The sequence below is a fragment of the Gracilinanus agilis genome, chromosome 2 (assembly GCF_016433145.1).
Source record: "Gracilinanus agilis isolate LMUSP501 chromosome 2, AgileGrace, whole genome shotgun sequence".
Taxonomy (NCBI): domain Eukaryota; kingdom Metazoa; phylum Chordata; class Mammalia; order Didelphimorphia; family Didelphidae; genus Gracilinanus; species Gracilinanus agilis.
The window spans coordinates 433,948,155-433,973,161 of NC_058131.1; the positions used below are offsets into that span (position 1 = coordinate 433,948,155).

Consider the following 25,007-nt stretch of genomic DNA (forward strand, 5'->3'; position numbering starts at 1 on the left):
ACTAACTCCTACATAATGTTTCTCTGAGTCTTCTCTACTGCAGGCTAAACATTCCCAGTTTCTTTAATTGCCCCCCACCCCCCAATTTGTCATGGTCTCACAGCCTTGACTATCCTGGTTGCTCTCCTCTGGACATTTTCCAGATCATCAATATCCTTTAACTATGGCCCCTAAAACTGGAACACTATACTCTAAACACAGTCTAGTGAGGAAAAAGTAAAGAAAGACTATCAATTACATATTTCCTTGAAGTTATGGTTCTCATAATATAGTTCATGACTCTAGTAGCTTTTTATCTGTGCTAGACAATGTGCACAGAAGTACATAAAAGGAATCAATCTGTTTGCAAAGGGCTTACATCTACAATTATTCTTTGATTCCGACCATTCAACTTGTTCTGAATATTTAACTACATTACTATCTAGTCCACATCTATCTGTAGTAGGGTAGGAGAGATATTATAGTAACTTAGTATAGTAAATTAGTGAGATAGTATAATAACTTAAAGATCTTAGAATAAAATAAAACACTCAGAAATAAAACTACCACCGCATTGGCAATCTTATCTAATGAAGCAACTGCCTAAGTGAAGAATAAGAGTGACAGGAGTTACCTGAAGCTGATGGACAAATCCAGCATTAGGATTAATGCAGAACCTTCTTTCTTGAACATATGTAAATGCCTCCCTTAAAATTTAAAAAAAAAAAAAAAAAAACAACTAAAAAAGTTGTACCATAAGTATCATGAATTTATAATTCTCTGCTGAAAGGTGGAGTGATCAAGTAGAGAAATCAAATGGACATGGTATCAAGCATGACCTGAGTTCAAATTCTACTGCAACAATTAGTAGCTATGTAAACAATAAGTACATCACTTATTCAACCTCTCAGCCTTATTTCTCTTATCTGTAAAACAAAGTTAATAAAAAAAAACTTACACTACCTATTTCATAGGACTTTAGGAAAAAACTGCCTTATAAAACTTCAAATTGCCATTAAAATGCAAATTAGTGGGGACAACTAGGTGGCTCAATGGATTGAGAGTCAGGCCCAGAGATGGGAGGTCCTGGGTTCAAATCCAACCCCAGACGCTTCCTAGCTGTGTGACCCTGGGCAAGTCACTTAACCCCCATTGCCTAGCCCTTACCACTCTTCTGCCTTGGAACCAATACACAATATTGATTCCAAGATGAAGGGTAAGGATTTTTTAAAAATGAAAATTAGTATGATTATTATATAAAATAGACCCAAAGGTTACTTTTCACACTAAAGATTATCTCTAAGATAATTTTCATTTATATTTTTTATAGCCATATAATTTTTCTATCTAGATGGGAATCTCTGAAAAATTATCTTGGTAAAAATAAACCTTATGTTTTGAGATATAGTCAATATGGAAATTCATTTTGTTTGACCATACACATTTTTTACAAGAGGAGTTCTTTTTCTTTCCTTTTTTTTTCTTTTGGATGGGGCAGGGTAAAGGAGAGAAGAAAGGGTTATGAGGCTTCCAAAAAATAACAGTGGTCAAGAAGGAATCATAGACAAGCAGTTACATGTTGAATTTATTATATGATTAAAAGCAAAGCAAGTACTACATAGTAGAAATTTGCAGTTTCATATTCAAATGAACCCCTCTCTATTCTACAGTGGAAATGGAAATGCTCATTTTATTTGGCGCTTGTCAAATTCAGAATAAAATTTTTTTAAAGGAAGATATCTTGGGTTAGAAAAATTAACTACTTACATTTAAATTAAAACAGAAAAGGGGCAGCTAGGTAGCTTAGTAGATAGAGCATTAGGCCTTTGATGAGAGGTCCTGGGTTTAAAATCAGGCCTCAGGACACTTCCTAGCTATATGACCTTGGAAAAGTCACTTAACCCTTACAGTCTAGCCCTTACCACTCTTCTGTCCTAGAATCAATACACAATACACAGTATTGATTCTAAGATGGAAAGTAATAGAGTTTAAAATGAATACACTTTTTTTGAGCCTTATATCATAGGACAAAATATAACCAGTTTTCAAAATGTATCAAATGCAAAACATTCGTTTGCCAAAATAATTTTATCTGTTCACTACCAGTGTGGCATATAAAGAGCCTTTCGTGTTATTTTCTCTTTTTGATATCCATTTAACTAGCAATATTAAAAGTTCTCTTAACAAATTGTTATTCCTGTCAAGGAAAGTGACCACAAAGTTCTATGTAGGTTGGTGATAAACAAATATAATAGCACTTTTACCAGTAAAAATAATGCCAAAATTCCTTTTTGCTACAAAGACTAAATTGGGAAGACTATGAAGTACTTCTTACCTGTATTTCACTCCAAATGTTTCCATAATGTATGCAATAACTAAGGCAGCACTGAAAAGAAAAATATTTTTAGAATAACCAGTCAAAATTATTCATGAATAAAGACTTTATACAAAGGGTAGTCTCATACCTTCTGGAAATTCCTGCATTTCCATGGACAAGAACTTTTCCTGAAAAACAAGAATTTTGTATTCTAGTAGAAAATATACTAATAATTTCATAAAGATAAGTCACACAAAGTAAGAAATAGTTCCTCTCTTCTAAAAAGGCTTCTAAAAGACATATTTCTTTAAGGATTTTGTTAAGAATTCAAAAGCCTCTTCAACTCGTCACATTTGCACTAATTTACATATTTCAGTTGGGGATTTTTATTCCAAAACTGTGATTTTATTGTTATAGGGAGCCCCCATGAGGAACTTTTACTTTACCCAAAGCGAATCAGCAGCTTCTGTTTATAACAAAGTTAAAACATGATGATGTACTAGTCTTTGGGCATAACAAATCAAAATTTTTAAGCTGGACACATCAACAAAGTTCTATGAAGATATAAAAAGCTCAAACAAGAATAATCATCTATGCTGAAAAATCCCCATCCTTGTAAAAATGTAAATAAACTTGCTATATCTTGTATTCTAAATCAGTAGCCAAGCAATTAAGATTTTAAAAAAAATGTTTAAAATCCTCTCCACTGATAATTAAGATTAACTAATAAAAGAAAATACAATTTACCTCCTGTTTGTAAACTTCCATCAATAAATTCTTTAGTCTGAAGATAAAAAAAAAAAAGTTGCAAAAAAGAAAACAAGATCTACAAAAAATAAATCACATATAAATGAAAATAGTTCAGATATACATTTTTAAAATGAAAAAGTTGCAGAATTTGGGGATATTTTTCATTTTAAAACATTTAAGAATTACTATTTTTAAGTAACTGATGAAGGCTAACTTTGTTTACTTGAGAAGTTAAAATTTTCCTCACACAAAAAAAAAACTAAAACAAAAAACTACTGAATGACAGTATCTCCAAGAGACTGGCTCTATTTAGTTTTAGTATAAAAACATCAAATATATCTAGAATTCCTAGGGAATGAATCATTCTAGTTATATCAATTTTCCTAAAAGCTGAAGATTAAAATAAAAGTTTTCTGGTACTTAGTTGAGTATCATCTTGAAGGCAATGGAGAAGCTAATGGTGAATAAAAAGGGTGCTTTACATTATAAAGAAGGAATTTTGAAGGGTAACCAGAGTAAAAACAAGTCATCAAAGAAATGCACAGGTGTAAATAGTGAGCTGGTCACATGACAGGAACAAGGGGTAGCCAAATGAGGGTTCCTATGCTTAATTGGTCTCCTTGCAATATCATGGGAAAGTGAAGGAGGCCCTCAGTAGGTTAGGTAGACCTCCTGTAGACACTTATAAGAAAATATAAACAAGATCACATAAGATCAACTGGTATGCAATCTGTATTCTTGGTAAGATATACATATCAAAATGAGACCATGGGTATGTTTTAAGTATTTTATTTAGTTTTTTTTTTAATCCAAATCTAAGTGCACACTATGCTCTTATTAAATGGCATAAGGACAGGACTTTATCATATGATGATGAAATTCCCTCTATCAATATAGTCTGGAATCTTTTCTGTAACTTATAGCAGTTGTCTAGAGAGCACTTTATGAAGAGGTTTAGTGACTTGCCCAGAGGCACAGAGCCAGTATGTCAATGATGGAACATGAATTGAGGTCTTCCTGGCTCTAAAGCCAGTATTCTATCCACTATGCTATGGCTCAGTTAACAAATATTTATTAAGTACCTACTATGTGCCAGGCACTGTACTAAGAACTGTTTAGAACAAAACAAAATATATTTGCTTTTGGATGGGCTGATGTGGCAGAAAAACTATAGTCCCAGAAGAGGTCCTCTCAAGGTTCTTGATGACAATTTGCTTAGTGGTCATTTGTATCTTCTTCATAAAGAGTGAAACCTGTAAGGAGGCATCACTCCGTAGGAATAACAACATCTGATGTAAATGAGTGAATCAAAGTTTTCAGCCTTCTTTCCAAAGGTTTCCTCAGTCTCTAGAAGTTGACATCACCAACACTACTAATGTCTGGGTTCATGAATGCTATTTGAAGCATGTATGATTTCTATAGCACTAACACAAATGAGTGTAAAAGAACTTCTTTGTAAGATTATATCCAGTTTTCTGTTTCCCATGTATGTAACCAATTTAAGAATCTGGGCTACAGTGCTATGGAGTATTTCCTCCAACACTTAAGAATATTTCATTACTATCATTGGATTATAATACTTCTTATTTTTTTGAGATTGGGTCTCCCTATCTCAACCAGACTAGAAATTCAGCAGCCACTCGTGCATCTAATCTCTGCTGATCAGCATGGAAGCTTTGACCTGCTCTGTTTCCAACCTCAGGTGGTTCACACCTTCCTACACAGCTTGGTGGGCCCCTATACCAAAGGCTCACTGGTACTGGTCTTAATTTGGATACCTAATCAGCTTTAGCCCATAGCAAGACTAAAAGATCTACTAGCTTTAGCCTCCCTACTGACAGGGTTGGAAGTACCTCCATACAAAGCCAAATGACAATACTTCTGAAAACCAAGCCAGTTTTTTCCAGCCTCTCTATAATGTTTAGATAGATAGAACATAAAAAACTCATCTTTAATGTTACAGCATTTCAAAATACTACCCGAACCAATTTCCTCATATCTCTTTTTTTGATACCCTGAATCCATATATTGAATCAGTGAGGTAACAGGTGGTAGGCAGGAAGATGTAAAAATTATTACCAGATGCTTCTTCAGGATGAATACCACAACTGTCCAGCATTAGGAAAAGGTCACTGATAGGCCTTTAGCATAGGCACAGTGATACCCTTAAGGGGCTGAGATCTAAAATGACTGCTCATACACACTGCAGAAATGTGTCCTGAAGTCTTTTGTGTTTTTACAGAAGAACAGTGACTTAACTAGCCCTGTCAGAACTATAGGAAGAGTTGTCAGTTTCTGGAAAAATATTAACAGAATATAGCCATGAGACATTACTTAATTTCGCTGGAAAGTTGAAGACTTTCAACTCTTTTACATATGTTGGTTCTGTGACTCCATCAATAAGCCAATCAAATAACAAGCTTACTAGGTGCATATGCTGTGTAAGTGCTGAGTATACAAAGTATACAAAGAAAAAAATAGTCTGTTTTCAAGGAACTTACATTCTAGTGGAAAAGATAAGTTTGTATAAAAAGATGCAGAAGTCAAGAAGTATGAAGATTAAGAAAAGGTCAATATGTTTAGCAATTAAATCACTGGAAACTTTGGAGAGATCATTTTGTCCAGTTTGAATAATGAGGTTGGAAGCCCAACTGAAGAGAATTAAGAAGTGAATGTAAGGAAAGGAAGTAGAGTCGAGTCTTTAATATACTTAACTACATATTGTCAAACCTATTGGGATCAACTGAGACTCCTGCTTTTGTGTCATTCGGATCTTTAAAAAAACCCTTTTCCTTTTGTCTTAGAATCAATACTGTGCACTGGTTCCAAAGCAGGAGTGCTAAAGGTTAGGCAATTAGGGTTAAGTGATTTGTGCAGGGTCACAAAGTAACTTAGGACAAATCCTGTCTCTGGGCCAATCCACTGAGCCACCTAGCTGTCCTCTTTATCTGCATTTTTGATAAGCATATTACTTATGCTTTTAATCAAGTCATAGATGAAAATGTTCAGAGTATAATGCCTAGCAAAGATCCTTTGGGTGCACCTCAATAGAAAGCTATCATATAACTCTGATTTGCTCATTTAAACCCATTTTGAAAACAAGCAAACTGAACTACTAATTAGCCCATATATTATTAACATATGGTTGTTATAATTCCCATAAAGGAGGATCATACTTTTCAAATCAACGTGATTTAACAAATTAAAGTAACAACTGGCAACATAATCAAAGATTTCCCTAAACTAACTCAACTGGAGCTGTCTCTATATTATAGGAATGAACATCTACAACAGTAAGTTTATAAATACAATGACATAATGTAAGATCCTTAAGAGCAAAGAATGTTTAATTTTGTTTAATCTTTGTAGCCTCAGTACCTACTACAGTACATGGCACAGAGTACAAGTTTGATATTGCTTGTTGTTGACTGATTAATACCAAAAAGGGGAAACTACAGTATACTTTTGGTTTTCTTGACTCAGTCAGTCTTGATAAATGAATGTAAATTGGCTTCTATAAAATATTCAATTGCACAAATATATTTTAATAACAAGTGTAATTTAAACATTCAAGGATAGTTGTGAAAAAAGATACCATAATTCTTAAAACACCACAGAAATGTGAGTTGTTTTCACTGGATTCTTCTAGAAAGGCAGAGTAATTCCTTAGATAAATTGCAGAGTTCCATTCAAAACTAAATTTCAGTAAGAGTCAATTGTGATACATACCATGGGGAAAAAACGTATTATATTTTCAACTGGATTATCTGCAATATCCAGTACTAAATACCTGCAAGTAAAATAATTTGCTGTATTTAGAATTTAATTATCTTTATACGATCAAACAATAAACAATAATGAACATTTCTTAAGGCTTCACTACAAAATAGATTAAAAAGAATGTAAAATTTAACAGAGGAATAGGATCAATATTCATATTGCGTCCCATATAGCTTTATAAACATCCTCAGGTATATGACAAAGCAAACATTCTCATTTTATATAAGAAAAATCAAACGACACATGGAGGTTACATATCTTAAGTAAGTTAAAAGAAAATACTAAAAGATACATTTCTTTTTGGTCTCAGACCCTGGCCTAATGATTTTTTAAAAAGGAACACTCTAAAACTTCATATTTGTTACTACTTTTTAAATAATGTTTGTCCATGGGACATCTACCAAGATGGAAGAGTAGGAAAGAAGCAATACAGCCCAATTCTGTCTTATAACTATTTTGTAAAATGCTAGAATATGCACCAAGCCCAGATCATCATAGGCTGAAAGAAAATAAAAAGGTCTCAGGATACTGAGGAAGGAGGTTCAGGAGATACAGAAAGGAAGGATACAGAAGAACTCCCAATAGTCGTCTAGCACAAAAACTGAACTAGAAGCTAGGGCTATATACCAAGGCAAGAAGTCATCCAGCAAGGAGGGAAAGGATCTAGTTCAGGGCACAGGAATAAATGCCAAATGGCAGCTTAACTCCAGAGCTGAATAAAGGAGAGGACCTGTGCCTAATGAGAGTAGTTTAAGGCAAGGAATAGTTTTAGGCATCAACCTATGTGTTGAGCAAAGTTCAGAAGCAAGTATTATCTACGTGATTGAGACCTTAGTGCATAGTAAGGTTTTAAATCCAGTTCCTAGTCTAGTCTGGACCCTGAAGCAGTTGCATGGTCATGGCAGGGATCTCAGACCAAGGACTAACCTGAAGTTATGTACCTCTGAAGTTCTCTAGTCTTCCAGCTAGCTGACAATGACTGTAGCCACTGACAGTAGCAGTCTACTGGAGTTGCAATCAGGGGTAAGTCCACATTGATGTTGCCTAGGTGCAAACACAAGTCAGCTTGCTAAACTTAGACCAGGAAGGCAGTGATTGACCTTTGTCTTGGGTCAGATCACTCTAAGCATAGTGAAAGTTGACTTGAGCAGTCCTCAAGATTTACCAAGAATATCTGAAGAAAGTAGCAGCAAGACCTAAGAGAACACAAAATAGAACCAAGCAAGGTTCAGACAATTATTTCTAGAAGTTTACAGTGCCAAGCCCCAACATAAAGCCTGAATTTGGGGAGCAGCACTGGAAGAATGTGTTAAAAAAAAAAGAATCCCATCATAAAGAGCTATTATGGTACTAAGGAACACTCAATACGCAAACCCTGAAAAAAAAAGAGAATGACTAGGAAACATAATAATGAAAAGTCAACTGAACTATGTGAAGACTATGGTTCAAAAAAAAAAAAAAAAAAAAAAAAAAAAGAGCCTAAATAGCTTATTTCAGGAATTGGGCAAGAAAACTGCCCAGATATCTAATAACCAAAAGGCAAAGAGAAAGAATTCAACAGTTAATGCCTCCTGAAAGTAACCCTACAATGAAAACTCTCAGGAATATCACAACTCAAGTCCATAATTTCTAGGCCAAAGAAAAAACATTGGAGGTATACCAGAAAGAAAGAATTCAGACACCAATGAGCCACAGTTAGAATCATTTAAGATTTAGCAGTCACCACTAAAAAGGATCTATTAAGAGCTTGAAATAGAACACTCCCAAAGCCAAAAGTTAAACGTTTACAACCAAAAAAACTTACACAACTGTAAAGACAGGCAACTTAGAAAAACATAAAAAATCAGATCAATGTAATGACCAACTGCAATTCTAGAGGGTCCATGATAAAATTTACTACCTATCTCCTGATAGAGGTGATGAACTCAGGCTGCAGGCTAAGACTTAAGTTTTTCTGGATGTGGCTGAATTTTAAAATTTAATCGAGGGGGCAGCTGGGTAGCTCAGTGGATTGAGAGCCAGGCCTAAAGATGGGTGGTCCTAGGTTCAAATCTGGCCTCAGACACTTCCCAGCTGTGTGACCCCGGGCAAGTCACTTAACCCCCATTGCCTAACCCTTACCATTCTTCTGCCTTCGAGCCAATACACACAGCATTAACTCCAAGACAGAAGGTAAGAGTTTGAAAAAAAAAATTAATCGAAGGAAAGAGCTTGCAAGGAGAAATGAAGATTTGTTCATTGAAAATACATTTTTTAAAAGATAAAGACTATTTCTTGACCATATACCTTTCATATTGGATTTTCATCTCCAAATCTTCTGAATTACTAAACTACTCCTAAAATACTAAAATGATATGCAAATTAGACTGTTTGCTTGACTTTTTAACACAAAAAAGGGAAGTTAACTAGCTTTTCCATGACATGAACAAGAATATTTTTGGAAAAATATGTTATGTTGCAAGTAGTCATTACAGAAAAATGCTGAGGCCAGAAATCTCTAGATTTGTAAATGTTTAAAACACATTTTAAACTATTCATATACTCTCCAGAGTAAAAAGAAATTACTAGATTATCCTAGAGCCAAAAGAATAGGCATCCTAGAAATAAGTCCTTCTTATCTTTTAGTTGTTGGTTGTTTTGTCAATATAATATCTGCCTTCCAGGGCACACAAACTTTTTAGCAGCTTCCAAACCCCTTTTTAGAACTTTTACTCCTCTCCTAAGATAGTCTAAGAACAGTGGTTCACAAAGGTTGTACCCTCTAGTTTCACTAAGTGTGCCCTTATTTTTTGCTACTTGTTCTTTCCAACATGGTTTCCTATCCACATGTTCTAGGAAATAAAGAAAAAAGTAAAAGGATAGAAGTGAGAAAGGAAGAGGTATCTCAAGACCCAGGTAATGAGTCTAGCTGCTCCACTACTCTGGAACCCTTTTTCATTGTCATCTTAAAAGTCTGGCATACCTTGATTTCATTTCTGTAAGCAAAATAAATTTGAGAACCAAGAACCTACAGGGCAGAAAAGGGTAATAATGCTGAGAATGAAAAGTACTCCTTTAGAGATAGGAAAGACAGACACAAGGAAAAGGTCATTTTGGAATCTCACATGCAAAGGTCTCACATGGTGACTGAAGAATTTTTGCACTATATTTTGAGTGGGAAGTTTATCATGGCCAAGAGAAATATAGATAAAATTAGTAAGAATAATTCACCATGAAATGAAACCTATGTAAGATAAAGATAATTTGCCAAGCCTCCCTCCTCTTATTTTAGAGGAATATCAGACACAGTCAATGTACTGGTCAGTTTTGCTTTTTTTCTTCGTTCTTTTTTTTAATCTAATAGAAGTGATAGGTCTTTGTGAAAGGTAAGAAATAAATGTAGTGTAAAAACAAGACAATAAAGAATAAACATTTTAATTTGCCAAATGAAATGTGAAGGAACAATGAAAAAAATAAAGGCATCATAAAATGTAAAATATCACTGTTTTACCAAGTATACCTGCTGACTTCATACTTAAATGCTAGGGCAGTTAGTTTATGAAATGAAATTTTAAAATTACCTCTGAAAGGAAATATTATCAAATGCACTATTACTCTTTACTTAAATAAATTGTCAAATCTTCTTAAGAACAACTTTATTTTCAAAATAAAGTTGTTCTTAAGAAGATTTGACAATTTATTTAAGTAATGAATGGTCCTAAGTCCTGGGGTACCGAAAAGAAGCTCTGGTCTGAAGAACAGATTTATCTAGCAATGATGCATATTATCTTAAAGCATAAAGTGCTTCAGAAAATATATGTTGATTTAGAATAAGAAGTTATTATATAACACAATTTATTTTAACTTTGGTAAACCTAAATTTATGAGATCTTGATTTTTAAATCACCTGGTACAAGTCACTTTTCTATGGAACCAAAGGGGAAGGCCATTTGAGAAAGCTTCACATCAACAACAATAATCACAAGCTTGTATTGGATTTTTCTGATGCCTGATATGTTGAATCCCATTTCCCAACTCTTCCCCCATAAAATTACACCTACACACATTTCTTACCTAAATAATTGTTGAAAGTTTGGTTTAATAAAGTTTGCTTCAATGTTTTGTCTTATGCATATTACATGGGTTATTCCATGTTTCTGTAGTATAGGCAGCTGGAAGAAAAAAGCATATAAGTTTAAAATATGAAACATCTCCTTAAACATATATTTTAATAACAAACTAAAATTCCCAGGTATAATATGAAGTTCTTGTGCTTGGTATATTTGTTTGTGGGGAGGGATGCAGCAGCGTAGGGGTGCTTAAAGATTTGTTGTGCACCAATACCAACTGTCACTAAGAGGCTTCTAAATCCAAGAGTTCCTGGAATAGTAATATTCCCCCAGATCAATGTGACCCTGCTTCCAGCCCAGTCCCTGCAGAAAATGCCCAAAGAAGCATCCTGTTCTAGTGGAGTTGCCACAGCTACTGAAGGACATGGAAGAGAAAACCTTACCATCAAAGTCTTTGGCACTGTTAAATGGTTCAACATTTGAGACAGATATGGTACTATCAATGAAAATGATATTAAAGAATACGCATTACCATTTCCTTTGCTGCTGAATGCTAGGGACAACTGGGTTTGCTCACTGGACTAGCAGTTGAAAACTACTATATGTGGTCTTTCACCATTAGAAAGTGAGATCCTTAAAGCTGGGGCTAACTTGCTTTTTTTTTTCTTTTTTCTTTTCTTTTTAATTTTTTAATCATTTATTAATATTCATTTTTAACACGGTTACATGATTCATGCTCCTACTTTCCCCTTCACCTCCTGCTCTCCCCCCACCCATAGCTGATGCACATTTCCACTGGTTTTAACATGTGTCCTTGTTCAAGACCTATTTCCAAATTGTTGTTAGTTGCATTGGTGTAGTAGTTTCGAGTCCACATCCCCAATCATGTCCTCCTCGGCCCATGTGTTCAAGCATTTGTTTTTCTTATATGTTTCCTCTCCTGTAGTCCTTCCTCTGAATGTGGGTAGCGTTCTTTACCATAAATCCCTCAGAGCTGTCCTGTGTCATTGCTTTCTGCTGGTACAGAAGTCCATTGCATTCGAATTTTACCATAGTATATCAGTCTCTGTGTACAGTGTTCTTCTGGCTCTGCTCCTTTCACTCTGCATCAGTTCCTGGAGGTCTTTCAAATTCACCTGGAACTCCTCTAGTTTATTATTCCTTTTAGCACAATAGTATTCCATCACCAGCATATACCACAATTTGTTCAGCCATTCCCCAACTGAAGGACATACTCTCCGTTTCCAATTCTTTGCCACCACAAAAAGCACAGCTATAAATATTTTTGTACAAGTCTGTTTATCTATGATCTCTTGCTAACTTGCTTTTTTACTTGTATTTTAGTGTTCAACAATGTGCTTTGAGTATAATAAGCATTTAATAAATTTTCTTCTTCATTCACAATATAGAAACCAGAAATGGTAACAGTTTAGGATTACAGCAATCAAACTAATGAATGCTCCAGACAATTAAAATACATTTTACACACAGACATGCAGTAAGTATATAAAACAAAATTTCTGAGCTAGAAGAGACCTTGTTTTATAAACTAAGTCTCATCACACTGGCTTTTCCAAACTTTTTTATCCATCCTCAAACCTTCTATAGCCCTTCCATCCTTCTACCCTCAGCTGAGAACTCTGTCTCATATTTCACTGAAAAAAAAAAAAAAAAAAACCAAAAAACAAACTAACAGAAAAAACAGAGGCCATTTGCCAAGAACTGGCTCTTCGACCCTGCTTTTCATCTCATATCCCAGAGATGCCTTCTGCCACTATTTCCTCCTTCACCTCTCTCACAAGTAAAGAAGGCCTTTCTCCTTGCCAAAGCAATCCTCTTGATATTCACAAATTATTTTGTTCTGTCCTATCTTCTCCAGCATTTTTCATGCTCATTCTCTCAATAATCTTCCATATTTTCTAGTCTACTAGCTGCTTCCTTTCTGCCTACAAAAATGACCATTTCTCAAAAAATTCTCACGTTTCCATCCAACTCCATGAAATATCAACTTATATCTCTCCTGCCTTTCATGGGTAAATGTTTCCCTTTTTTCTCATTTTCTTAATTCTCTGTAACTTCATCAGTCAACTGAAACTTCTCTCTCCAAATGATTTCTTCACAGTGGCCTTTTCTCAACCTTTATCCCTTTTGATCTCTCTGCAGCTTTTCACACTGTTAATCAACCTCTCCTGGATACTTATTTCTTACTAGATTTTTGGGCACCTACTCTCTCCTAGGTCTCCTACTCCATCTCATTTGGTGGTTTTTAATTCAAGTCACAGACACTAACAATCAACATCAATGGTGTCCACCAAGGATCTGTCCTAAGCCTTCTTCTCTTTTTCTTCTATATCATTTCACTTGGTGATCTCATCATCACTCCATGGATTCAATTGTCAAGTTTATACTGATGTGTGTCAGATCTAAATTAGCCAGCTCTAACTTCTCTACTAACTTCCATTTTCACATTTCCAACTGCCTATAGGACATTATCCAACTAGATATTCACTAGACAGCTTGAACTCAAATATTCATTATCTTTTCCCAAAGATTCATTATCCAAGCATTCCAAATGTCCAAATATCCAAAACATTCATTATCTGTTCCCTAAGTCCTCTCTTCTTCCTAATTTTCCCACTACTGCCAAGGATACCACCACATTCATAGTTAATTAGGTTAGAATTCCAGGTACCATTCCTGATCCCTATCTTTCCTTCATCTCCACCCCCCATATTTAACCTGTTGCCAAGGCCTATGGATTCTACCTTCCTATCTCGTACATTCCCTTCTCTTCTTTAATACTGACACTCATCAATTCAGCTGTGCTACTGCAAAGTCTTCTGGTTAGTTTATCCTTGCCTCAAGTTTCTCTCAGTCTAGTTTTTCCTTTACTTGACTGTCAAATTCATCTCCCTCAAGTGCTGGTCTAACCACATTATCCTTCTAATCAACAAACTTCAAAGATTATTACTTCCAAAATCAAATACAAAATCCTCTTTGGATATTATAGTCCTCCTGCTTTTCTAGTCTTTTTACATCTTACTTTCCCTACCTGCCAACATATTCTGTAACCAGGAACAGTGACCTCTCTTTGTTCTTCCTATCACGAGATACTTCTTCTCCTGACTCTAAGCACTTTCACTAGCTATCCTCCATAACAGAAATACTTTACATTCTCATCTTTTTCTCCTAGCTTTCCTTGCTTCAAGTCCCAACTAAAATCTCACCTTCTGCAAAAAGCCTTTACCTCTTTCCCTTAATGCTAGTACCCTCCTTCTAGGATTTTCCCCATAAATTTATCTTGTATTTACATATAACTCCTTACATGTTGTCTCCCTCATTAGACTGTAATCTCCTTGAGAGCAGGGACTGTTTTTTGACTCTCTTTGTATTCCTAGCCTGACTAAGACCAGGTGCTTATAATAAATGCTTGTTGAATTTACTGAGTTCTGGATAGCTTGCCAAATATTATACAATATTAATTATGATACAATTGAACAATGATTAATCCTTCTGAAAACTTGTCTTTCCAATTAAGTGCTAGAATGAATTTAGGTAAATTCAAAAGAAATCAACTATTTTTAATTTTCCTAAAATTTAGCTCTTTAAATTTAGAATCTTCAACATCCAGTATAACTTTCAACTATTCAATACTTTCTTTAAAATTTTAGGACAATTAAATGACAATTCTAGAAAATTGAAGCAAAGAACAACTTTCATTTCTAAATTATTTTTCACTTGAAGAGGTTTTCTTTGGTTATCATGTTATTCTCCCAACACTAATATCTTGGAGGAATGAAAAGTATTTAAAAAAAAATTTTTTTTTTAAACCCTTGTACTTCGGTGTATTGTCTCATAGGTGGAAGATTGGTAAGGGTGGGCAATGGGGGTCAAGTGACTTGCCCAGGGTCACACAGCTGGGAAGTGGCTGAGGCCGGGTTTGAACCTAGGAACTCCTGTCTCTAGGCCTGACTCTCACTCCACTGAGCTACCCAGCTGCCCCATGAAAAGTATTTTTAATGAAGCATTCAGCAAATAATTCTACCCAGCTAACCCTGCAGTGAACAGTGGAAGAGATAATCCAGAATAACAATTAAATCAATATGTTCATTTTTGTAGCAGCCACATAAGCTACAATTCAGATGGCAAGCCTCAGCTCTGAGAAGAGGGTATAAAAACATCACAAGCAGCACCTTTTATCCAGACTCCAGCCTTTAGAAGGAATATGAATGGAGGGCACGGACTTTTGCCTACTCTTTTCACCCATCTCCTGTCTGATTTCCAGCCTCCAAAGGAAGAAGAGAAAAGCCAATTCAATGCAGCAGTCACCAATAACTGTGATAAGAGAGAGAAGTCCCATTCTCTAATACAGCTCTGAGTTCTATCCTAGGGTGACTTCTCTTATCTCTCTGCAACAGGGGTCAGCAAACGACCACCCATGCAGATTGTTTTTGTAAGGCCCAAAGCTAAGAATGGCTTTTACATCTTAAAATTACAATAAAAGTTTATTTACACATTTAAAAAACATTTTTAATTCTTGGTATGCTAGCATAAAAACAGATGGTAGGCCTGCCATAGTTTGTAACCTCCCTTCCATATTACACTCAGTTCCCATGGATTCATTTAGCATTGTTATGCTGATCATTCTCAATTCTACTTATTTGAGAATAAGTCTTAGCTTTTCTGCTGACCTCCAGTTTTACATCTCCAATTGCCTATTAAACACTATTAAACCTCACACTTGTTGTCTTATAGACATCTTTAACTCATTATGTCCCAAATTTTATCTTTCCCTCAACCCTCTTCCCTTCCAAATTTCTCTTAAAACCCAATTGTCACTCTATAGAGTTGAGAGTGACAATTGGGTTCATTCTCTCGCATCCCCTAAATCTAGTTAGTTGCCACGACCTGACAATTCTACCTTTATAACCTCTCTCACATACACTCTCTTCTATCTTCTGATACTTGGCACCACCCTGGTACTCGCCCTCATCACATTATGCCTAGACTGTTATAAATAACCTGCTGGCTAGTCTATTTGTCATGTCTTTCCCCAATCTAGTCTATGCTCCAGTCACTTGTCAAAGCAGTCATCCTTAAGTACAGGTATGACAAGTCCCTACTCAGTAAACCTATCTATCATCTACAGATTCAAATATACTCTATTTGGCATTCACAGCCCTTCAAAATCTTTGACCTACCACCTTTCTAGTCTTCTTTCTCCTTCAGTGATACCAGCCTGCTTACTGTTCTTAGAACAAGATAATCCATCTCCCTATTCTGAGCATTTTTATTGCCTGTCCTCCGTGAATGGAATGCTCTCCCTTCTCATCTCTACCTCCTGACTATCCTAAATTCTTTCAAGATCCAACTAAAATACTACCTTTTAATTGGAAACCTCTCCCATTTCCTTTAATTCTGGTGCCTTCCTTTGGCTGATTATTCTCTATTCATCCTGGATATAGAATTTCTGTATGTAGTTATCTGCATGGAGATCTTCTGCCTTTCATTTTATTCTTAGCTTAACACAATGCCTGGGCACACTGAATAATAACTGCTTAATAAATATTTACTGACTATAATTCACATTCCCTGAACACAGTGGAAGATGGGGTGTGTGTGGGGGTGGGAAAATGTGCCTAGGATTTTTAGGCCTCATTTAATACATAAATGAATGATCTAGAAGCAATTAACAGCTGATTGTCACTTGGTCATCATCAGTGAAGCCAAACCTGCATATTAATTTTCACATCAATTCTCCAGAGTTCTTAGACAGATGACATCATCAAAATGATAGCCAGGGTTTATAAAGTACCTATGTGAGGCAGCATGTTAAACACTTTATAAATATGATCTCATTTTTATCCTTATAATAATCCTAAGAGGTAAAGGTATTACCTCCATTTTTACAGTTGAGGCAAATAAAGGTAAATGATTTTCCTAATGTCATAAAACTATTAAGTATCTGAGGCTGAATCTGAACTTAGGTCTTCCTAACTCCAGGCCCAGGCCCAGGCTTCCATCCATTGTGCCACCTACTTGCTACCTTTGTATTTCTTTCAGAACCATACCTAGTAATTTTTGCAACTGGGGCAAGACAGAGGAAACAAGTGCTCAGATGGACTTGGGAAAACTGAAACCTAGGGATACCAGGATGATCAAGTTTATTCTATTCCCTGGAGATCATATGATAACTTGTAATAATTGAATACGAAGACAATCCCTTTCCTCTAGTACCTATACTAGAAGATAAAATATTTAAACAGATAAATTTAGTTTGAGTAGGGAAAGTATAAGCAAATAGCGAGATAAGGAAAAACTTTTTTTAGGAAGTACCACATGAACTTGACCTTGAGAAAAACATGGAAATAATTGTATCAAATGTTTCAGAGTAAAGTGAACATAACAATATAAGATGATATATTATGGCCACAAAAATGTAAATAACAATTCTGAAAAGCTTCAAAGCATTAAGCAATAGAATAAAGAAAGAACTTAAGAAGCCTCATGATAAAAAGCATGTTTCTGATTTCTTGTGAAAGTAGTCAATACCTATATTGATTTATGTTGCTGGACTATAATTATTGATTGTAATGAGTATAGAAGGGCTTCTATTTTGAGGAGGAGGAGGAAGAGAAAAAAGGAGAAGAAGGAGGAAGAAGAGAAGGAGGAGGAAGAGAAAGAGGAGAAGGAAAAGAAGTAAAAAAAGGAGAAGGAAGAAGAGGAGAAAAAAGCAAAGAGTACCAATGATGTTTTTTAAAAATACCCAGAAGAGAGCAGAAGTTCAGAAGGGGACATAAACAAGAAATGTTTTATAACTATGTTAAAATTAATATACACCTTAAGAGTATGTTAAGAGAAGCTAACAGCTTTACATATAATCCTTCTATCTATTCTTTTTATTTAAACGATCATGGTTATTATATTTACTTACATTGTTTAAATGAAACATGGTTGCAATGTTTTAAATTCATAAAATAAATTTAAGAAAATGAACACTAAAGATTAAATTAATGCCAAATTAAAAACCTGAAAGAGCCTATAAATATTTTTTCTACATAAGCTGAGATCGAAAGAATTCTTAGCCTAGAAATGCACATTATATGATAAAGCTGATAGTGCCCACTGAAAAAGAATCAGCAGTTGTTACATCTTACTAAAAAGCAAAGACAGGAGTAAATTTTTAAATCCTATAATGTCCCACATGTCAAAGGGTTTGCCAACATCTTAATTCCCCATTAAAAATTTCAGGGAATTTTCCCCATGGGAACATATTTTTTATTTTATGCTAAGTTCAGGATCAGTTTGGACAGAATATAAAGTATCTGAAGAGAATTACTTTGAGATAAGCCTGAAAGGTATTTTCATGGAAGATGGATTGGAGAGAGAAAAACTACAAACTGGGAGTACAATTAGAAGGCTATTACAATAATCTATTTGTGAAGTATTTAAAGAGCCCAAACTAGGGTAGGAGCCATTCCAGGGAAGAGTTGTCAGATAAGAGATGTGGAGGCTGAACTGATAAGACCTGGTAGATTAATCAACCAACAAGTACTTACTAAGAATCTACTATGTGCTAGACCCTAGAATTACAAATAAAAGGAAAGAAATAATTTCTATTCTCAGGGAGCAATGCATATTGTACATATATAAACATATACAGCATAAATGTAAAGTGAATAAATTCAAATACCTACAAAGTAGTTAAACACATCTGGAAGGGTCCTAGAAATTGAGGGGAAGACATTCATGGAAAAAATGATGTCTAAACTGTATGTCTTAAAGAAAGAAAAAGACAATTCGAAATGGGGATGAGGATGGAGTACATTCCAAGAATATGTGATAAGAAAATGTAGTAATAGGCAACTGGTGATTTGGAGCCTGAAGCATTGGGATTGAGGTTGGATTCAAAGATGTTAGGTTATTTGCAAAGAATTATAAACTCATGGGAGCTAATGAGATTACCAAGAGAGAAGAATGTAGAGGAGAAGAGGAAGTAGGACAGAAACTTGGGGAACATCCATAGTCATGATATGGATGTTGAGCCAGTGAAGGAAACTGGGGAGAAATAATCAGACAGGTAGGTGGAGGACCAGAAGAACACAGTAGCAGTAACACAGACTTAAATAGGGGACATGCTGTGTGGCAGTTCGAAGCAGAGGGAACAGGAAAGAAGGAAACTGAAAAGTAGGTGGTGTCCTCATAGAAAAAGGTTAGTTTGGAGGCATGTTGGGAAAGATGAGTTCTGTTTTCACTTTAGGATTTCTATTTCTATTCCCAGCCAGAAATGTCCCACAAGTGGCTGTGTGGTTCTGGAGTTGAAATATTAAAACCTGAATTACTTATTATTCTTTAAAGGACAACTCAAATGATACCTCCCCCTAAGAAGCTTCCTTTTATTACCCTAGTTCAATGATGGGCAAACTACAGCCCGAGGGCCAGATGCAGCCCCCTGAAATGTTCTATCCAGCCAAGGAACATTATTCCTAATCTGACAAATACAATGAATAGGATACAATATAATGAAACTTCAAAAGAGCTGCCTTAGAAACAGACTGACAGATGAGCATTTCCTTTCCTTTGGCCCCCTCTTTAAAAAGTTTGTCCATCACTGCCCTAGTTGATTAGGGCCTTCCCCAAATAAAGCAGAAAGAAGACTAGCTCTGGATTCTGGAGGACCTAGGTTCAAATTCTACTCTGACCTTTATTGACCTGTGTGACCATATAAAGTTTAACTTGCCTAGACTTCAGTTTCCTTTAACTGCCCTATAGAGCTTCTGAATTTCCTTTCATCTCTAAATCTATGCTCTCTTAAGACCTCTATAAACTCTATAAAACACTTTCGTAATATTCTTTTATTGCTATCTATTTTTTTTTTAAATTTTAAACCCTTAACTTCTGTGTATTGACTTATAGGTGGAAGAGTGGTAAGGGTAGGCAATGGGAGTCAAGTGACTTGCCCAGGGTCACACAGCTGGGAAGTGTCTGAGGCCGCATTTGAACCTAGGACCTCCCGTCTCTAGGCCTGGCTCTCAAACCACTGAGCTACCCAGCTGCCCCTATTTGTTTTTAACCCTATGAGACTGCATTGTGTTAGAATGTTTTAAACATGTTTCTCTACCCAGAGAAGTTAATACAATGTTAAATGAGTAATTGCTTAATGTATCAGAATAATTTAATCTCTTAGTGATTTGAATCATTTAAACTTAGTCAACTCTAAGAATAAAAGCTACAGAGTAAGTGCTGTAGAGGAAGTTTCTTCTTCTTGGATGTCCTCTACCAGTGAAATCACAAGTCTAGACTCCAAATTCTACTCTATAGATAAGGTATATATTAAAATTGGATTTTATGCTTTTTATCTCTTTAATTATATTAGCACACTTACTCACTTTGAGTCTCTAGACTTATTATAGTTATAATCCATAATATTCCAACATAATGGTTCCAGTGATATTTTTCAAATAAGGGGAGGAAAAGCTGATTAATTCATTTATTCATTTCACTATGCTTAAAGGCTAATTCCTGTTTTCTAAACAGATTTTTTTCTTTCAGATTTGATAAGCTATGCAAATATGTGTGCTTTCAAGCTAATGAAGTTCAAATCAAGCATTTTAAAGTGGAATTCAAAAGATTACATATATTTTTACCTCCAAGGGAAAAAAAATCAGCATAACCAAAAATTATGTCAATTTATCAGGAGCTAATTTCAACTTTAACATTTAATTTTTTATGAGCCTAGCACAGAAGTTTTCTAAAGTGATTCTTATATTTAGTCATCAATATTTGTTTTAAATGTTTTAAAATAAAATATTAAAAAACAAAAAGACAAAATAATAAATTTTGATACAGATTTTATATATAGCTTCATATAAAATCATGAAGTTTATTAAGTTCAAAAGTATACAGACTTTTTGAGATAGCCTGTATAAGTACTGTCTCTACAGCCCCCACCCTACAAAAGATTTCCTTTGTTATTCAGATAACATGCAATAGAAAAATTTTTTTTAAGAATATAACCTTAAAAAGTCATACCTTGCTTTTCATAGCTGAAGAATATGGGCCCAAAAACAATCCAGGTAAGATTTCCTATAAGAAAAATTAATCATTCACAATTATCAACTTAAACCCACAAACCTTGATCAAAGATAAGTTTAGGACAGAAAAGAAACTCTTAGAGATCAACTAGCCCAACTACTTCATAATAAAGATAAAGAAGTCAGGAGAGAGGAAATGACTTGCTCAAAGACATATAGAGAGAGTGGCAAAGACTAAATTGAAATTCAGTCTGACTTCCACTTCCATGTTCTTTCCATTAAATCCCAGTGTTTTATATTATGTTCACTGATTTGAAAGGGAGTTTTCATGGAAGTATAAAATATGTTCCAAAGCTTCTTGTTATTTAGGAGTCAACAGCTGAAACAAGTAATGTAAATATGTGCTAGATCCTAAAATTAAAGATCTTAACATTTAGAAACAGACTTAAAAACCTTACTTTATGAACTACATTTAAGAATTCATTTAAACAAATAGTTCTTTTTTTTTTTTTAAACCCTTACCTTCCGTCTTGGAGTCAATACTGAGTATTGGCTCCAAGGCAGAAAAGTGGTAAGGGCTAGGCAATGGGGGTCAAGTGACTTGCCCAGGATCACACAACTAGGAAGTGTCTGAGGCCAGATTTGAACAAAGACCTCCTGTCTCTAGGCCTAACTCTCAATTCACTGAGTTATCCAGCTGCCCCTTTGGTCTATATATTCTAAGTAGAAATGCATTTGCTCTCATTTTTGCTGACCATATGATTTAAGAGTTACTTCAAGCATAGGGATAATTAAATGCATTTACATGACAAAACTATAAGCTAAACTAAATAAAAATTAAATGGACTAAAGGTTAATAGCATACCTGCATCTCTCGCCTCATGGGATAGGTCCAATCCTTAAAAACACATAGAAACCAAAAGTTAAATAAAAAATTTCCCCTAATTTAAAAAAAGCCAAAAAAAGTTGTAAAATATTATGTAATTGTTAAAAATTCCTGTTACACACATTAAGATTATTAGATAAATATTTATACTGATTATGAAATATTGGGCTGCAATAACAGACCTGAGGACAGTGTCCAGTACTAGTCTCGTACTCTGCTTTGGTCGGGCCACTCGAGGGTTTATCCATTTATGAGTGCCAAATTTTAGGAAGGATAATGATAAACTGGAGGCTGACCAACATAGAAAAGGATCTCTGACCGTTAAGTCACTTTTCTTTCATAATTCCAAACTCTTATCTAAAACAGCTGAATTACTTCACTACTCCAACAATAGTGAGTAGATCAAGTCTTTCCAACAATTTATTGTATTTTTTTTTCATTTTTGCTAAATTTCATGGAGTGAAGTGAAACATCAGGATTGTTTTAATTTGCATTTGTTAATTGATATACATATTCCTTTGGGTAAAATGAGCCAGTTTAAGATAGCTATAACTGCTGCTGGGCAGTATGGGGTATTCTAACAAGGTTTGGTTGGAAAATCTGCCAGTGTCCTATTGCTGTTATTCTTCATCTCCTATACCCACCTATGTGGTTAATGCATCACACAACTGAACCCATCTGAGAGATGCTGACATTGGCTTCTTCAAAAACCAGGTTGAAAGTAGATACATTCAATTCCTGCTACTCACCACACTGAATATCCTTTGTCTGTTACTTAGCAAATTGTAGTCACCAGGTAGCACTCGTAGTACTTAACTATGACAGTGGTTGTTTCCTTAAACAGCCATCTGAGCTATGATTTTGAGCTACTTGACTTGACTCACTTGGAGACTAAAGGAATCAGCCTAACTATTAACAGCATTTTTAAAAAATCCAAACAATAAGACTTTTCAAAGACATACAAATTTTCTCTGAGGATCACTTTGGTGAGGTCCCAAAAGCTTTGACATGTTGTTTTACTATTATTATTTTGACCACAAATATTTACTGTATTTATAAAGTTCTCGCTTTGACCCAATTACTGATTGGGGTCAGTATTAGACCAGCATCTTTTGCTCATTATTTCCTCTTTTTTATTACTCATTATTACTCATTTGGTCTTTCATTATATTTGTATTTTTAAATTCATGGCTCTTTACACTCTAATACTTTATCAATTTTTGAAAAGCCTACATTTCATATTCCCATCAAGGAATCACCAAAGATAAGTAAATTCAGCAATTTTTAATATACCTTTTTGTATGCCTTTCTGATGGATTATTACAAAATTATAGAATTTGAGTTGAAAGGACCCTCAGCAGAGATCTAGTCTAATCCACACAGGAAATGAATTCTCAACACAACAACCAGACATTTGGAAATCTAACCTCTGCCTAGAGACCTCCAAGAAGGGCAAAACAGTCACCTCTCTAAGTAATTCAATGTACTTTTGGACAGCTCTAAATAGAAGATTTTTTTTCTGGCATCAGGCCTATACTGATCTCTTTGTAATTTCCACCCATTTCAAGTTCTGCCCTCTGGGGTCAATCCCTCCTATGGAAGATATCCCTTGAAATACTCAGACAGTTATCATATCCCCTGAGTCTTCTCTAAGCTATAACATGCCAGGTTCCTTTAATTCATATTACATGATCTCAAGACTCTACCTTCCTGATTGCCCATTCTCTGACACTTTCTAGCTTAATGTTATCTGTTATTAAACTGTAGAGTCCAGAACTGAACACAATCCTTCAGACAAAGTCTTCTGACAGGACACAGAAGACTGGGATCATCACCTCCATATTCCTGGAAGCTATAATCCTTAATGCAAGATCAAATTAAAAATTTTTCCCCTTCTAGACACAATGAGCTTACTATCCACTAAAACTTCCAGATCTTTTTCAAAACAACTATCTATCTAACCACATCTTCTCATTCTTTGGCTTCTGAAGTAAATTTTTTAGTACCCAATGACAAGATTTTACATTTATCCCTAATGAATTTAATCTTATCAGATTCTATGCAATGTTGAATCCTGTTAAGATTCTTTTGGATCCTGCTCAATCTCTCCAGCAGTATGTTATCAGTAAATCTGATGAAATCTGTGTTTTTATACAAGATCACTGACAAAAATGTTGTATATTTCCTGTAGTCTTTTCACAGTAACCCTTATCTCCAAATATCTCCACCCAACAAGGGAAGCTTGGTCTTTACATTCCCCCAGCCTTGACTCTCTTATCTTCCTTGATTATTCCCTGACTAAATAATTTAAGTTTCCTGAAGGATAGGGTCTGACTTGCTTGCTTATTTTTGTATCCCTGATGCTCAGCAAAGTGCCTGGTTCATATGAAGTGCTTCATAAATGCTTTATCTGAATCGCACAGGCCACACAGATATATATCTCTAGTGCTTAGTTCAGTGAGTCAATAACAGTTAAGTGCTGGTTATAAAAACAAAAAGTATTCCCTCTCTTAAGGCAAGTACCTTTTTTTTTTTGCCTAATGGAAGAGGCAACATGCAAACAAGTATGTACAAACAAGCTATCTACAGGATAAATTGGAAGTAATCAACAGAAAGAAGGCAAAAGTGTTAAAGAGTGGGAAAGGATTCCTATAGAAATTGTCATTTTACCTGAAAATTGAAGAAGTTAGGGAAACCATAAGGCAAAAAAGAGAGAGAGAGAGCATTCCATACATAAAGGACAGTGAATGAAAATTCCTGGAGTCAGGAAGATCTTTTTCATGTCTCAATCATGTACTTGTTTTAGAACCCGAGTGATTTTTTTTTAATTTTTTAAACTTTTATTTTTTATTAGACATTTATTAATATTCATTTTTAATCTGTTTACATACTTTATGCCCCTACTTTCCCCTTCACACACACACACACACACACACCCCCCGCTCTCCCCCCACCCATGGCCAACGCACATTTCCACTGGTTGTAACATGTGTCCTTGTTCAGGGTCTATTTCCCATTCATGTCTGCCTCAGCCCATGCATTCAAGCAATTGTTTATCTTATATGTTTCCTCTCCTGCAGTCCTTCCTCTGAATGTGGGTAGCATCTTTACCATAAATCCCTCAGAGCTGTCTTGTGTCATTGCAGTGCTGCTGGTACAGGAGCCCATTACATTTGATTTTACCATAGTATATCAGTCTCTGTGTACAATGT

The 25,007-nt window shown here is 35.1% G+C and overlaps 1 protein-coding gene across 1 annotated transcript in view; it reads right to left on the minus strand.

Moving 5' to 3' along the window:
• The window catches only part of STYX (serine/threonine/tyrosine interacting protein), a 44,249-nt gene that overhangs the window by 9,014 nt on the left and 10,228 nt on the right, over positions 1–25,007 (minus strand). The window contains exons 2-9 of the mRNA XM_044664715.1: positions 21,775–21,807; positions 20,908–20,961; positions 10,880–10,977; positions 6,776–6,836; positions 3,044–3,080; positions 2,445–2,484; positions 2,315–2,365; positions 614–686 (exon numbers count right to left, since the gene is read on the minus strand). Coding sequence (XP_044520650.1) covers positions 614–686; positions 2,315–2,365; positions 2,445–2,484; positions 3,044–3,080; positions 6,776–6,836; positions 10,880–10,977; positions 20,908–20,961; positions 21,775–21,807 — 447 coding nt within the window. The remainder of the gene's footprint in view (positions 1–613; positions 687–2,314; positions 2,366–2,444; positions 2,485–3,043; positions 3,081–6,775; positions 6,837–10,879; positions 10,978–20,907; positions 20,962–21,774; positions 21,808–25,007) is intronic.